The sequence below is a fragment of the Ictidomys tridecemlineatus genome, chromosome 7, assembly GCF_052094955.1.
Source record: "Ictidomys tridecemlineatus isolate mIctTri1 chromosome 7, mIctTri1.hap1, whole genome shotgun sequence".
In the NCBI taxonomy this organism is placed as follows: Eukaryota; Metazoa; Chordata; class Mammalia; order Rodentia; family Sciuridae; genus Ictidomys; species Ictidomys tridecemlineatus.
In genome coordinates this window covers 161,480,672-161,496,120 of record NC_135483.1, presented here as the reverse complement: position 1 = coordinate 161,496,120, position 15,449 = coordinate 161,480,672, and the positions used below count along the sequence as shown (strand labels likewise).

General features: G+C 37.7%; 2 protein-coding genes across 3 annotated transcripts in view; both read left to right on the top strand.

Annotated features, from left to right (window-relative positions):
- Positions 1-1,053: 1,053 nt before the first annotated feature.
- Positions 1,054-6,104, top strand: C7H2orf66 (chromosome 7 C2orf66 homolog). Its single transcript, XM_040294640.2, has 4 exons — positions 1,054-1,325; positions 1,774-1,937; positions 3,718-3,916; positions 5,296-6,104. Exons 2-3 carry the CDS (start codon positions 1,815-1,817, stop codon positions 3,895-3,897), a joined length of 303 nt encoding a protein of 100 aa, XP_040150574.1. The 5' UTR covers positions 1,054-1,325; positions 1,774-1,814; the 3' UTR covers positions 3,898-3,916; positions 5,296-6,104.
- A 4,936-nt stretch (positions 6,105-11,040) lies between these two features.
- Gtf3c3 (general transcription factor IIIC subunit 3) overlaps positions 11,041-15,449 on the top strand; it is a 44,110-nt gene continuing 39,701 nt past the window's right edge. The window contains exons 1-2 of one of the 2 annotated variants that reach the window (XM_078017781.1): positions 11,041-11,238; positions 12,143-12,254. In XM_078017781.1, coding sequence (XP_077873907.1) covers positions 11,137-11,238; positions 12,143-12,254 — 214 coding nt within the window. In that variant the 5' untranslated portion in view covers positions 11,041-11,136. The remainder of the gene's footprint in view (positions 11,239-12,142; positions 12,255-15,449) is intronic. The other variant, XM_005324350.4, reaches the window with a different exon arrangement.

Genomic DNA, 15,449 nt, shown 5'->3' with positions numbered 1-15,449 from the left:
TAGGTGCTTAAAACATTTTTATCACTTAGCATTGCTTACAGCAGAAAGATCATAATCAGTCTCTTGGTTCTACTTCCCATCAGGCTTCCCCCTTATTCCCTCTTCTCCTGGCATACTAACTTATTTTCAGTTAATGTGCAATGTTCCTTTTTAGCCACAGTTCTTTCTGTACAGCTGTGTGAAACTCTTCTCCCTCTTTCTACCTCCGGTTGCCTAGGCAACACCTAATGGATGGTCACTTTCTCACAGAAGCCTTCCCTGACCTGGAGACTGAATCACATTCTCCTTTTCCTCACAGAAATTAGCATCATTTATATTTACACATGTTATGGTCTAAGGATTTGATAAAAGTTTGTCTTACTCAATAATCAGGTTGACCATTAAAGGCAGGAAATATATTTATCCTTCTTAACCATCTGATCCTCAAAGCCTTGTGTAATGCCTGGCACATAGTAGGCATTCAGTAAATTTGTTGACTTAATGAATAAAGAAAATAAACACATGAAGGTCACAGTGAGTTGCCCAAGGTCAGGATGGCAAGGCTGAAACCATAGCCAAATATTCTAAGTTCTGGTCCAGCTCACTAGCCTTCTCAACAATGAGTTTATCCAAAATTTTATTCTGAATCATTGGAACCAAAGTAACTTTACAACTCACCAATTTCTCAAATCCAATTTACAAGTCCAATTTCTCAACCCTTCTATTTTCTACCAATGGGATTTATTCAGTAAGGTGATGCTGTAGGTATAGTCATATTTTCTTTTTCCATGAAGTACATGCTATATTTGTTCCATTTTAAAAGGGTATTATGATATGCCACTATTTCAAACTTGTAAAGCTTCTCAGGATTCTAAGAAGAAATACAAGGTTTTTGTCAAAAAGAACAATTTTGTCTCTTGCAATAGAATTTCCTGTTCAAAAAGTGCTATTAATTTGAAAACTGATATCTCCAAAAGAACATTCTATTAGGTGGGATCATCATCATCATATTCCCAGCCGCTATGTATATATCTTCTCTTAAATGTGAAAAGGGAAAAAGCCACTTTGCTGTGTAGAGAAGTGCCTCGTGTGTTTTATAAAATGTTCAGTAGTTAAAGGAGAGGCTGCTGCACTTGTAAAATAAATAGGCTATCCCTGAAGAAGCTTGCAGATCTGATTCTCAAGGGTCTTTGTGCCATGGATGAAAATGGGATCATTACTTTTGATCCTCTGCACACGTCACTGACTCCCACCTCCAGCTGATCCACGGGTTATAAGTACCTATGAATCGTCTTGCAGATTGTAGGCAAGATTACCTACAAGGGCCAGCCAAAGCCAAGCTCCTGGTAAGCTTTATTGCCCTTTGTATTTCTGTTTCCATTTCACATATTGGGGTGGAAAGACAGTCTGTATTCATAGTGGTATGAGATGCATTTCTCTGTCTCAGATGTGTATGTTGGAGGCATTTCTCAGTATAGGGTATCTGAAGTAATTTTTTCTTTTTTAAGGCTGCTATCTTAAGACATAAGTAATTCAAGATTTGGCTGTAAAACTTGCTTTCTTTGGAGAAAGCAAAGTGTGTATTTATTCAAAGATGAAAAAGGCATACTTGGACTTTCTAGGTTGTATTCATAATTGCTTTTCTCATCATTGTATAATGTTCTCCTTATCATGGACTCTTTTAAGTGAATCACCTGGATTTGGGGGGCCTCATTTGAAAGTGAATATGGAAAAGATGGTTGAAAAATTTAGGTGAACCAGTAGTCATTTCTCCTTCCTTTTCTACCTTTATAGATTACCCCCCCATCTCTCCTTTTACTCAGCTTCATTGCATCATGTCCAAAGCACCCCTCTTGCTGCTGTGTGTTGCCCTGGTGCTAACTGGGCATGTGCATGGAGCCACACTGAGAAATGAAGACAAGTGGAAGCCACTCAGCAACCCTAGAAATCGTGATCTGGTAAGAACACATCTGGGACATGCTGAATATAAGGTGGAACTGGCACCTCTCTGAAATTATGCACACTGTGTCCTGCATTGTAGAGCAGAGTTGAGAAGAGGCTACCAGGAGTTGAGGATTTCCACAAGGACAGGTCCAATGTTTTGCTAGTTAAATGGTGGGCATTCTATTGTTTCTCTGGCCAGTTCACATTTATTTCTGTAAGGAGAAACATTTATATTTAGAAATGATCTTATGCATACTCAGCACATGACATTTGTAAATGTCTTATATAGTCATTGACTTTATAGCCTTGATTCCTAATACATACACAAAATAATGTAATTGTGGTGTGTGCCTGTAATGCCAGTTACTTGGGAGGCTGAAGCAGGAGGATCACAAGTTTGAAGCCAGCCTTAGCAGCAACATAGTAAGACGCTTTCTTTTTTATTTATTTATTTTTTAGTTGTAGATGGATAGCATGCCTTTATTTCTTTTTTTTTTCAGATTTCTTTTTTTTAATTTTTTATTTGTTTTAATTAGTTATACATGACAGTAGAATGCACTTATATACTTTCATATATCATACATAGATGGGATATAATTTCTCATTTTTCTGATTATACATATTGTAGAATCACATTGGACCTACAGTCACATACATACATAAAGTAATAATGTCTGTTTCATTCTGCTCTTTCTTTTTTTTTTCCCCTACTATCCCCCCTCACTTATTTATTTTTATGTGGTGCCGAGGATCGAACCCAGTGTCTCACATATGCGAGGCAATCGCGCTACCACTTGAGCCACATCCCCAGCCCAGTAAGATACTTTCTTAAAAAATAAAAAGGGGCTGGGTTACACACCTGTAATCCCGGCGACTGAAGCTGGAGGATTAAAAGTTTGAGGCCAGCCTCAACAATTTAGCAAGGCCCTAAGCAACTTAGTGAAACCCTGTCTCAAAAATAAAAAAGAAAAAAGGGTTGGGGGGTACAGCTCAGTGGTTAAGCACTCCTGGATTCAATCCCCAGTACCTGAATAAATAAGTAAATAGTATAGCAGAGAATTGGTTTTTGCTCAACATAAACTGTACTGATGATAACATAGACAATCATACAACCAACATTTGCAAAACTTAATCACAAATTGGAAAGTGACCCTGCATAGTTATCAACTTACTAAGCATATTTTCAACATATGGTTATCTAGAAAATAGAATTCAGAAGACCAGTAAAAATTCTAAAGCATGCCAAATAAAATAAACATGTTGATATGACTATTTCAAATATATTTTTTCTAAAGAAAATAATGTGAAATGTAGATTAGAATAATTAAACCAGTAGTACTTTGCCCAGTTTCTATGTGTTTGTTTCCTAAACAGAATCTGAAAAACACTTACTTAAAAAGAAACTACTGCTGAGGGCAGCAAGTGGCTCTCTCCTTCAGCAGAGGAGACACTGAGCTAATAAATGTGGAGTTCAGATTCATTTATGACCTCAGTACTCAGAGGGCTCACAATGAATCCTGCCTGTGGTGCTATTATGATTGACATTCCTCTCTTGGAATTTTTCATCAACAATGGTGAATGATCTTGTTTAGGGTTGAAATGTAAGAAAGATGGTAGGAGGAGAGGAGGAGGAGACAAACTGAAGCTTGAACTTCTCTTTCTGGATTTTCAACCTCCTGCTTCTTAGATTAATCTTAAAGTCAATTCAGGGAGAGAAAAGGAGAGGAAAAATATTCATATTTGAGTTGTGATGTTTCATTTACATATGGCAATGAATATTTTCTTTCTCTCTAGTTTTTCAGAAGCCTTCAGGCATATTTTAAGGGCAGAGGTCTTGATCTTGGGAGGTTTCCAAATACTTTCTCCATGAACGAGAATCCCAGACCTCTCTCTTTCCAGCCAGAACTGATAGCTGCTGCGTTTGCAGACTATGAAGAACAGAAAAATTCCTTTCCCAATTACCTCAAAGGCTGAAAGTTTCCTCTGAGCTCAGGTAAAAGTTGTTGCTTTATTCCCAAGATCTAACCAAACATGCAAATCAGCCATAAGTAGAGATTTATATTTCTTTGAAAAGTGACTTATTTCCTCAGAGAAAAAAGTGCTTAGTTCTGATAATAGTCATAACTATTAAATATTTGAGTTTGGTCTGAATATTTTATAGTATGGCTTTTTAAAATAATAGTTACAAATTTAAGCATATATTTCTAGGGATACATATATTAAAATATTGAATTGTTACTCTTAATAGAATGATTAAATTAATTAAATATCACATACTCTTACCTACAGCTTTTTTCAGACCATGTCATATAGCTAAGTTATGTAGAAAATCATACACAAAGAAATATATCAAATTGAGCAGTTGGGTTAAATAAAAAATAAAAGTTAAAAGAATGGTTCTTTTGAAGGGAAAATCGAACTTATAGAACTCGAATTTCCTAATTTAGAGAAAAACAAGGTAAAATATTAGTAAAGATGGCATTTATGGGGTTATGAATGTAGTTCAGTGGTAGATTCTTGCCTATCATGTATGAGGCCCTAAGTTCAAGTCCCAGCACTGCCAAAAAAAAAAATCATGTTTAAGACTTGAATTTAGTATTCTTATTACTTTAGCCTTCTATATGTACCATTTAAAAAGAAGCAGGTTATGGTACATTTCAAGAAAATACATTATGGTTCTAGCATATTAGCATCTTGTTTGGCTGAATAATAAACAGAATGGAATCATAATTAAAATCTTTTCCCATTCTTCTACATATTGGTAAAATTGTGAGGAAGCATAACCACTGTTATATTTCATTGTATTTTTGAGAGGGTTTTCATTATTAGTTCTCTAAAATGAGATGATTAAAAGAAATAATGATCCTTATTTTTTAAAAAAGATGCAATTTGTGATGTGAAATATGAACTTGAATACTATCCTAAGATGAAAAAATAAAATGGAATAAACAGAAATATATTAATAAAGTTTTTCCTTGACTATTTTTCATAAACAGACTGTAGGGTATCAGTAGCTAAAACAGAATAATCATTAATACCATAGTTCCTATTTTGGTATGAGGTATATAAATTGCTTATAAGCCTCAGTTTCTTCATTTGTAATTGCAGATACTAATCTCTACCTCACAGAAAGTATCACAGAAGTACTAAATAGATACTTTACTGTAAGCATAGAATGAGGTAATATAGGAATTATTCAAAGTTGTGAAAGAAGCTGAGCTTCTGTTTTGGAGTAATTTCATAATTATGAGCTCTATATTTCTAATATCTCTGATATAAAAATGAGAACAAAAAGTTTTCATTGAATTATGTTGAGTTGGCTGTCTTTGTCTTAATTTTCTATTTCATTATAACATTTCCTTGTTCTTTCAGGAGTCAAGGCCATTTTAAAACTACAGAAGCAGCTTCTCTTTAGAACTATTCCACCATGATCATGGCTAAACTTTTGCGAGTTACTTCTCCTTTATGCTTATTTGTCAATTTGTAATGATTTTATTCTACATGCCCATATTTATATATAAATATTTGGACCTTTGGGATGTATGTGACTTTTGTGCATATTTTGGAGTGTTTTTTCCCTTCTATTATCATATTGATGTAGAGCACTGCATGTATTTATAGGACTCACAAAAACATGAAAAAAAGACATCATAGGTGAAAAGATAATAATCTTCCAAATGAGATATTTTCCTTAAAAACTCACAATATTAGTTTCATATCAAATGAGAGTACGTCGAAATGGAAGCAAGCAGATATGGGATTCTAGGAGGTACCAAGGTCTCTGGAAGATGATCTCATGCTAATATATTCAGAGGCTGACATTGTGCTAAATCAAATATTCTAGCTACACTCAGTCTTCAGTCTGTGGAACACAACCTCCTCAAGAAGAGAGAGGAGAAACAGGAGGATTTCTATTCTTTTCCAACCAACCTCCTCTCCTCATCATAGTGTGTTCTAAATTATTCTAATTCCCATATGCTCATTTGGAATGACTACCTGTGCTATATCATTATGGATAGTTATATCATTTTCTCTGTGATTCCTTCAAAAGAAACACTGCACTAGAATATGAACATCAATGTCCTAACAATGTTAATCTGTATGATCCAAAATAGTTTTAGTGGGTTTTTGTGGATTGTCAATACTGAATATCAAGAATAAAATGTTTATGTAAGAATAAATTCTGCCTAGTTTAATGTATTATATTGTAGTATTGTAGTTAGTTGTTTGTAAACATGTCTGTTTTCCCTGGAGGATTGTGAGGTCTTGGTGAGAAAAATATCATGTCTAATTCTTTTTTTTTTTGTACCAAGGATTGAACTCAGGGTCACCCAACCACTGAGCCATATCCCCAGCCCTATTTTGTATTTTATTTAGAGAAAGGGTCTCACTGAGTTGCTTGGCACCTCACTTTTTGCAGAGGCTGGCTTTTGAACTCACAATCCTCCTTTTTTAGCTTCCAGAGCCACTGAGAAAATAAGCATACAGGACTCCTTCTGGCTCCATTTTTTTTTCTCCTGAGGCTAGCACAATGGCTAGCATGTAGCAAGTGTTCAATACACACTTTTTAAATTGAAGTAATTGTGCCCTATTCTACTATCCTTCACACTATAATGGAAGCTGCTTTTAGTTGACAAAATTATTCTTTCCCATTAAAATATAAGTAATTATTGATAAGCATAACTTTTATAAGGAAGAGAGTGTTTCACTGCTATTGAGTTCCTTTCAAAGTACCAGTGGTTTTCCTTTTCTCACTCCTACTCCACCACTGGGTGTCAAGACCACCACAAAGGGAGTGCTTATCAGCTTCAGGACCTTTGAAAAGGAAAGACACTCACATAGGATTTAGACAAGAGCTTCAGCTGCAAAATTCATCACAATTAGTAGCTGTTGATAGCAGCCCTTACTCCACATTGCCTTGAGGTCCATAATGATGATGCTATTGATACTTTGGATTACTGGTGACGAGTTCTGCTCCTTCACATGTTGAAGTATAACATTAGAGAAGCACGCCGAAGCAAGCATACAAAGCAGGGTTCATTTAAAAAGGGGGGTAACAGACTTCTCCCAGGAGGGAGAAGGGAGCCATAGTTGGTATCCTAAGAAGCGAGGCATGTTCTGCCTTTTTTAAATATGTCCTAGGCTTCCTTTATTCTCCTGCTCACTTCCCCTATCTCTCTCCTTCCTTCCTACATGACTAGGCCCAGGAGATGCTCAGTGGGATGGCCAAAAGGTGAGAAGCAGATGGATGGGATAAGACCAGCCAGGGACACATTAACAACTTTATAACTCCCTGTAAGAGGTGGGGGGCAATTCCTGGGACAGGTTACCTTAGCAATAGGTTGGAGCAGGGGCAGGTTCTTGATAGGGTGGAGGACGGGCTCTGAAGGAATTAACATTTCAATCCTTCAGGGGACAGTCTCCAACTTCCTGAGCTCACTCAAATTGGCCTCCTTGATCTGACCTGACTCAATTTACCTATCTATACTGACTGCCTGTCTAATTCTGGCTTCACTGTTGGCATTTGGAGAAGGCAAAATCTTCACTTTGTGTCAATTCTGGTCTTCACACCACCTCTGGGAAACAGAAAAATTGTTAGGAAAATAGAAGAACTGTAGTCTTTCCTTGAACAGAAATAAATGTTCTGCAAATGTTCAAGGAGTCTGTGGTACTCCTCTACTTAGGGCAGCCTCCCACCACTGACCCTGCTCTTTTTCAGTGAGGACCCCATTCTCAGGACATAGCCTATTGTTCTCTGTCTCAGATCTAGTTTGGTCAAGAACTGTTGAGAGTGTATGGTTGTATTGTATTTGTAAGCTACACAATAGTTTTCTACATTTTCATCAATCCAGGCAGTCACATGAAACTCCGGTCTGAGACAATTGGCTTTATTTCTCATGATGTGACAGGCAGCATGAATTTTATATTCATGTGGGTTCTCCTCATCCCCCAAATATTGAAGGAGGGCATGCAAATGTGGGTTCAGAGGCATGCTTGGCACAAGTGGGTTTGTGCCAAAGGTGAGGAGCTCCAAACTAGGAAATTCCTACTCTTATAATGGGGCTGCTTGCAAAAATGCTCAAACTTTGCCCTGGAGAGAAACATTATCTTTATTATACTGATCATAAAACAAAACTCTATGTCCCAGAAAGAAGCACTATCTCTACTTTTTTTTTTCTTTTTTTTTTAATTAATTTTTTTTTATTGTTGGTCGTTCAAAACCTTACACAGTTCTTAATACATCATATTTCACAGTTTGATTCCAGCGGGTTATGAACTCCCAACTTTACCCCGTATACGGATTGCTGTATCACATCAGTTACCCTTCCATTGATTGACATATTGCCTTTCTAGTGTCTGATGTATTCTGCTGTCAGTCCTATTCTCTACTATCCCCCCTCCCCTCCCCTCCCCTCTTCTCTCTCTACCCCTTCTACTGTAAATCATTTCTTCCATTTATATTATCTTGTCTTACCCCTCCATTACATAGTTCTTGATATATCATATTTCACATTTTGATTCAAGTGGGTTATGCACTCCCATATTACCCCTTATACAGCTTGCAGAATCACATCAGTTTCACTTCCATTGCTTTACATATTGCCATCCTAGTGTCTGTTGTATTCTGCTGCCTTTCCTATCCTCTACTATCCCCCTCCCCTTCCCTCCCCTCTTCTCTCTCTACCCCCCCTACTGTAATTCATTCCTCCCCCTTGTATTATTTTTCCCTTTCCCCTCACTTCCTCTTGTATGTAATTTTGTATAAACCTGAGGGTCTCGTTCCATTTCCATGCTATTTCCCTTCTCTCTCCCTTTCCCTCCCACCTCTCAACCCTGTTTAATGATGGTCTTCTTCTTGTGCTCTTCTTCCCTAGTCTGTTCTTAATTACTCTCCTTATATCAAAGAAGACATTTGGCATTTGTTTTTTAGGGCTTGGCTAGCTTCGCTTAGCATAATCTGCTCTAATGCCATCCATTTCCCTCCAAATTCTATGATTTTGTCATTTCTTAATGCAGAGTAATACTCCATTGTGTATAAATGCCACATTTTTTTTATCCATTCGTCTATTGAAGGGCATCTAGGTTGGTTCCACAGTCTTCCTATTGTGAATTGTGCTGCTATGAACCTCGATGTAGCAGTGCACTATCTCTACTTTTGAGCATGTTTGCTCTATAAAGAGAAATTTACCACAAGCTTTTGCAGAAAAGTGAAAGTTCATGGAAAAATGGTCTCCCAAAAGTGTCACAGCTCTTCCTGACTCCTCCTCTTGACAAGAAAAAAGAATGGAGAAATCTCTTCTCTCTATACTCTCTTAATTCTCTCATCATGGTATAAATTCAATGTTCTGCTTCCTTCAGACTTCCCATTTTGATTCTCAAAAATCAGTCTGAAGAACCAAAATGTTTCTTCTTGCTTTTTTCATTATTGCTGTAACAATTCTGCTTCATCACAAGGTAATGTGGATGCCGCTGACTCACCAGGGGACAAATCACTACCAGGAAGTGGGGAAAAGAAAAACAGAAAGATTTAAAGTTCAAGTTACTCAAGTGTGTTCTGACTTCTAAAAGAACTTTCACGTCATCAAGATTCTCCACCCACCCCTTGTGCATCGCTTCCTTCTTCTTTAATGGAAATCTGTACCTTCAGATTTGTTATTCCCAAATTCTAGTTATCCAACAATAAAACAAGCTAGTCTAAACCATCTGGGTCTTAGAGTGTTTTTTACCAATTTACCATCCCCTCTTGCTTTGATTCTTTTCTTTTTCCCTGGGAGAGTTAGAACTTGAGACTCTTGACTTCTTAGATGCAGATCCCGACTGCCTGGAAAACTTCAGGGGAAAATTCCTACAAATAATTTCTGTGGATTACCTTGACATATCCCACTTGTTCACCTTTCATATTTTATACCCTGATAGTACCGTGAGGATTCTTCCTCTTGAGAAAAGGGTATGAGATATTTTTTTTCTCTCACCCAGCAGCCCTGCTTTTGCAGGTCCTGGCTTCTCATTCTGCCATCCTACTGCTGCTTAATTTCACCTGGATTGTCATAAAGATGGTCAAATGACAGACTCCCTGTAACTGTCTCTAACATTAGCTACATACCAAGCTATACTCTCCACACCTCAATTCCCTTGCTCACAGTTTCAAATGCCCTTTCATTTCCATTCAATTTAACTCACAAACATGTTTTGAATACAAATTACTGGACTGGAGTAGGGTTTATGATGACACATGAGCTAGTGCTATTCTCAAAATGATTCCAAGTAGTCTCTAGATTAGGATATGAAGAGACACAGTAAATCAGAGTGTGGAGTTGAAAAACAGCTTCATTAAGGGGAGGACAGTAAATCATCACAATTTCAAACATGGGATTTGAAGCCAGAGATCAGGGATCAAATCCTGGTTCTAGGGCCCTGGTGTAGTTCAGTGGTAGAATGGGTGCTTAGCATACCCGAGGCCCTAAATTCGATCCCTAGCACCAAAAATGAAATTAAGAAATCCTGATTCTAGTATTTACTAGTAACTCCACTGTGGCATTGGGAATAACAACTTTCTTGACAGATGTACTTAATCTGTACGACAGTAGTTGCCCTAAATGGCATCAGCCTATAAACTCATCAAGTATTGAGACGACGCCTGAGGAAAGCCAGATTTTGAGGATTTATGGAAAATGGGAAGACTGAAGGTGTCAGACGAAGGAGATGTGGTTTAAGGGGTAAATTGTGGGAGGACTTCAGTTTTCTGCAGCAGGAGCTATATGGAAAGTCCGCACGTGGCAGAGCAGTTAAATTAAGGGGGGAAATCATTACAGACAAGACCGGATTAATTTCTTAAAAATTTCAGAAATGGAAACTGATTAGGAATGAGAAAACAATTTCGTGGAGTGAAGGGAGATTATCTAGATTTTAAAAGTCTCTTTGAAGCACGTTTTTTCCCACCTGCCCCAAAGTTTTCATCCGTAGGCGGCTGGGGACAGCCCTGCGGGAGGAGGATCCACCGCGCGTCCCGGCGCACCACGCCGCGGCTGGTGGAAGAGAGCCCCGGGCCTGGCGCACCAGCGGAACCCGAGCGCGGTGTCTGCGGCGCGGGCCGGGCAGGTTTCCTTGGAGCACGAGGTGTTCCCACTCTCTGCGGCCCCGGCGCCGAGTCGAGTCGCTGCTTTCCTCTTCTTTGTTCCGGTGGTTGGGGCTGATTAAACCGACCCTGCAGACATGTCGGGGTTCAGCCCGGAACTCATCGACTACCTGGAAGGGAAAATCTCCTTTGAAGAGTTCGAAAGGCGGAGAGAAGAGAGAAAAACCCGTGAGAAGAAAGTGAGATGCCCACTCTCTGGTCCTAAAACACTTAGGTGTGGGGGACCCAGGTGACCCTTCCGCAGTGACAGGATGGGCCCAGAAGTCCCAGAAGCTGTTTCCTACTAATACCGAAACTCCAGTTTTCACCCCTCGTCCCTGTGCTAAGATCCTCTTAAAACATTTTCCCCTACCGAAAAGCTTTTGTCTCGGTGGTAACTTCTTCCCTTTTTTGCTAAGTGGTAAATTTTTATTTGAGCGTAGCTTAATGCTGGTAGGTTACTTGGGAGCAGGGAGAAGACTAGTCAGAATGTTTGACTAGTTCTAGTCCTAGCTGTGCCAGTAAGTCGTTTGTGATCGAGGGTGGGTAGCTCACTTCTGTGGGCCCCAGTGTCTCTCTCTATTTCTGGTATCAAGCCCAGGGCCTAGCCCACGGTAGCCCTGCACGCTGCTCCAGAGCTAAACCTTAAACCCTGAACTCCCGTTTTTGATGAGTCCGCGCTGGTGAGATATTGTCTTCCACGAAGTGAACCAAATTGATAAGAAAGTCTTCACTCATACTTCATTTTTCATACTTAGAAAATATCTGCACTTTGTACATCTTCTCGCTTACTTGAAGTCTCAGGGAAAATAAAAGTGAACATTTTGAAATTAGATGATGGTTTCTTGAGTAAGTGACCCATGTCTTTGTTGAAAGTATTAGATTAGTGAGAAAATCACTTTTATTATTTATTATTCATTACAAATGACTTATTAAGACCGGAGGATCAGACCTAAGTACTTGCTTTGACAGTAATTCAAATTTAAATCCATATATGGTGTCTAGGTCCAGGCTGTATAAATAAAAGTTAAGGCAAAGCTAAATTTGAGGAGAGCTAAATCTGCACTAGTTTTTGGAATCAATTAAGTTAATTTTCAATCACAGAGTCTTCAGGAAAAAGGAAAATTATCAGCTGAAGAAAACCCAGATGATTCTGAAGTTCCATCATCATCAGGAATTGAATCTACCAAATCCCAGGACAAAGATGCCAATGAAGGTATGTTTAGATCATTTGCTATGTGAATTAAATATTAAGAGTACCTGGGGCTGGGGTTGTGGCGCAGCAGTGGAGCGCTGGCCTCCCATGTGCCAGGCCCTAGGTTCCATCCTCAGCACCACATAAAAATAAATAAGTGAAATAAAGGTATTGTGTTCAACTACAACTAAAAAATATTTTTTAAAAAAGAGTACCTAAGCAGAGTAATTTAGTGAAAACATTTTCTTAATTGAAGTGGTATTATTTTTTAGTAGATTATGGATGATTTTAGTTTCCTTTTTAAAAATATATTTTCTCAGTCTTCTAATGTCAATGTGTGTTTCTTTTGAGAATGAAAAGAGTTCTTAAACTGTTTTTGCAACTCAGGTTTATTAATCAATGCTATTGTTACACTGTAGTTTTCATAAAGCAAAATGCACTGATTTTAAGCACATAGTTTACTATTTTACAAAAGTATGTACACCCATGTTTTTGCTCAGTCGTGGCATAGGATGTTTCCATTCCCTAGAAAGTTCATTGGCATCCCTTTTTAAATTTTTTTTAAAAAATTAAGAACTGTGTAATGTTTTGAATGACCAACAATAAAAAAAAAATTAAAAAAAATAAAAATAAAAATAAAAGGAAAAAAAATTCTAATTAGTTATATATGATATCAGAATGCATTTTGATTCATTGTCTACAAATGGAGCACAACTTTTCATGTCTCTGGTTGTACACAATGTAGAGTCACACCACATGTGAAGTGGTATTATTGATTGCCCAGTTTATCAGGAGCATGGTGCTTTGTATGTAGTAGCTGATCCATTAATATTAGTCATTTTATGATAATAGTTATTTTTGTGAGTTCTCCATGTTGGAGAAGTGTTTCAAATTGATGTATTTGTTTGGTGACCTTTGTAGTCATTATTTTTAAAATTGGGCCTCTCAATTGGTGACTAATTTCAGATCATACTCACCTAGATTGTAATGAGTCACACTTCTGTACAAACTCCCTTTCAAACCATGTCAGACTGGAAGGTGAGTTGGCTGCTCAGATGGGACTTCACACACATTGTTATTATGGTGTGCTGCCTCATTCTAGGATCCAATCCTAAGCTTTGAATGTCCAGATATTAAATTTTGTTAGTACATTGAAGTCTAATTAAACTCATCAGAGCTTAATGGATGAAATAATATGCAAATCTGTTAAGTTGTAGGGATTGATAGACCTAATGATGAGAATGCAAATAGCTCATTATATCCATTTCCCATGTTAAGTTACCAAATATGCTGAATTGTCAATTAGAATGTACCTATAGAGTCTGATGAAGGACTAAACTAAACTCTAGTTTTGGGGGGTAAACATATAGACTGGCTCTTTTCTCTTTGAACACATATGCACACAAGAGAACACACAGAAAACAAACAAGCTTTATTCCTACCTCCCTGGACCACATGAGGATGAAAGGGTAAAGGGAGGAAATTGGGGTTACACTTTCTTACTTTGCCATGTAAGTGGTGTGGGAAAGCGACTGAAGTTCTACAATCTATGGGTCCTTCTTTATTTGCTCAGGGAATAAGCACCTCTTTTATAGTTAGTCTTTGAGGTATAAATCTAACAGCAGGAACACTGAGTGCTTGTCAGTCTTATTGCCTAAAGTTGACCTCAAGAGCTGGCCATCAGGCCCTCCCTTTAAAAAAAAAAAAAAAAAAAAAAAGTTCAGCTGAGTCCAGTTCTGGATCATTAGAGCAGAGAGGCAAGAACCGGCTGGCCTCACCTGGAACAATAACCTTAGTTTTTAAAGATATAAGTTTTCCTGTTTCTTAAGAAGGAATTGTCCCAGAACCCTTCAAAGACTATTGGAGAGTGTGAGCATGTTTTCAGAATAGAAGGGATTACTTTTGAACAAGCTTTGGCAAAAGCTACTTATTGAAATATATGGTCTTTTTAGTATCATTTCTTTTTCTTCCTGGACCTTGCTCTTGCGTTCCTTTGCTACATACCACACGGATAGGGTCTTTTAATTTCATATTCAATTCATCATTACTGATATTTAAAACTACAATTTTTATATATTAACCTTGTATTCTACAACCTTGCTAAATTAATGTATTCTGACAGTTGTATTTAGATTCTTTTGGATCTCCTATATATGATCATGTCATCTATAATGATAATATGATAATTTTATTTCTTCCTGCCATCTTTTGGCCCCCCCCTTTTTTTTAAACTTGGTTAAGACATCCAGTAAAATGAGTAAAATATTGAATGGAAGTGGTACCAACAGGAATTTTTGTTTCAATCTCAGTAACTTTCAATAATTCACCATAAATTGATAAACTTTGGAAAGTTGTTAAGATTTCCCCCCCCCCCCCAGTACTGGGGATTGAACCAGGAGATATGTGCCACTAAGCTACATTCCCAGCCCTTTTTGTTTTTATTTTGAGACAAGGTCTTGCTAAGTTGCCCAGACTGGCCTGGAACTTGCCATCCTCTTGTCAGCCTCTTGAGTCATGAAATTATAGGCATGTGCCACCATGATTCGCCAATAGATAATTTTCATCAAAGTAAAGATCATTCCTTTCATTTCTAGTTGACGAAGACTATTAGGAATGAGTTGTATTTTAGCAGATTATTCTTTTTTTTTGGAGGTGGGGAGGTACCAGGGATGGAACTCAAGGGCACTCAGCCACTGAGCCACATCCCCAGCCCTGTTTTGTATTTTAAATAGAGATGGGTCTCACCGAGTTGCCTAGCACCTTCCTTTTGCTAAGGCTGGCTTTGACCTAGAGATCCTCCTGCCTCAGCTTCCTAAGCCACTGGGATTATAGTTATGCTTCACCATGCCCAGATTGCAGATTATTCTTCAAGATGATCATATGATTTTTCTTTTATCTTTTTTTTTCCTCCTGTGATGAACTTGGCATCTTTCTTTTCATCTTTGTTTTGGATGTTCAGAATTTTTGAATATGCTTATGACTTCTTAATAATAATTACTTGTTATTCAGTACATGTAGCTTTTAAAACCTTTTCTTCCTTAAGTATTACTTCATTTTTTTCCTTTAACATGACTATTTCATTTATTCAATATCTTTGGGGTTTGAAGTGTTTCATATAACTGAACAGGCTTAAAGGTTTTTGAATATAGTATTTAAAATTTTAACTGGTTTGTGGTTTTTTTGGAATTTTTCTAAAATGTGTTCTATGTCTCTGCT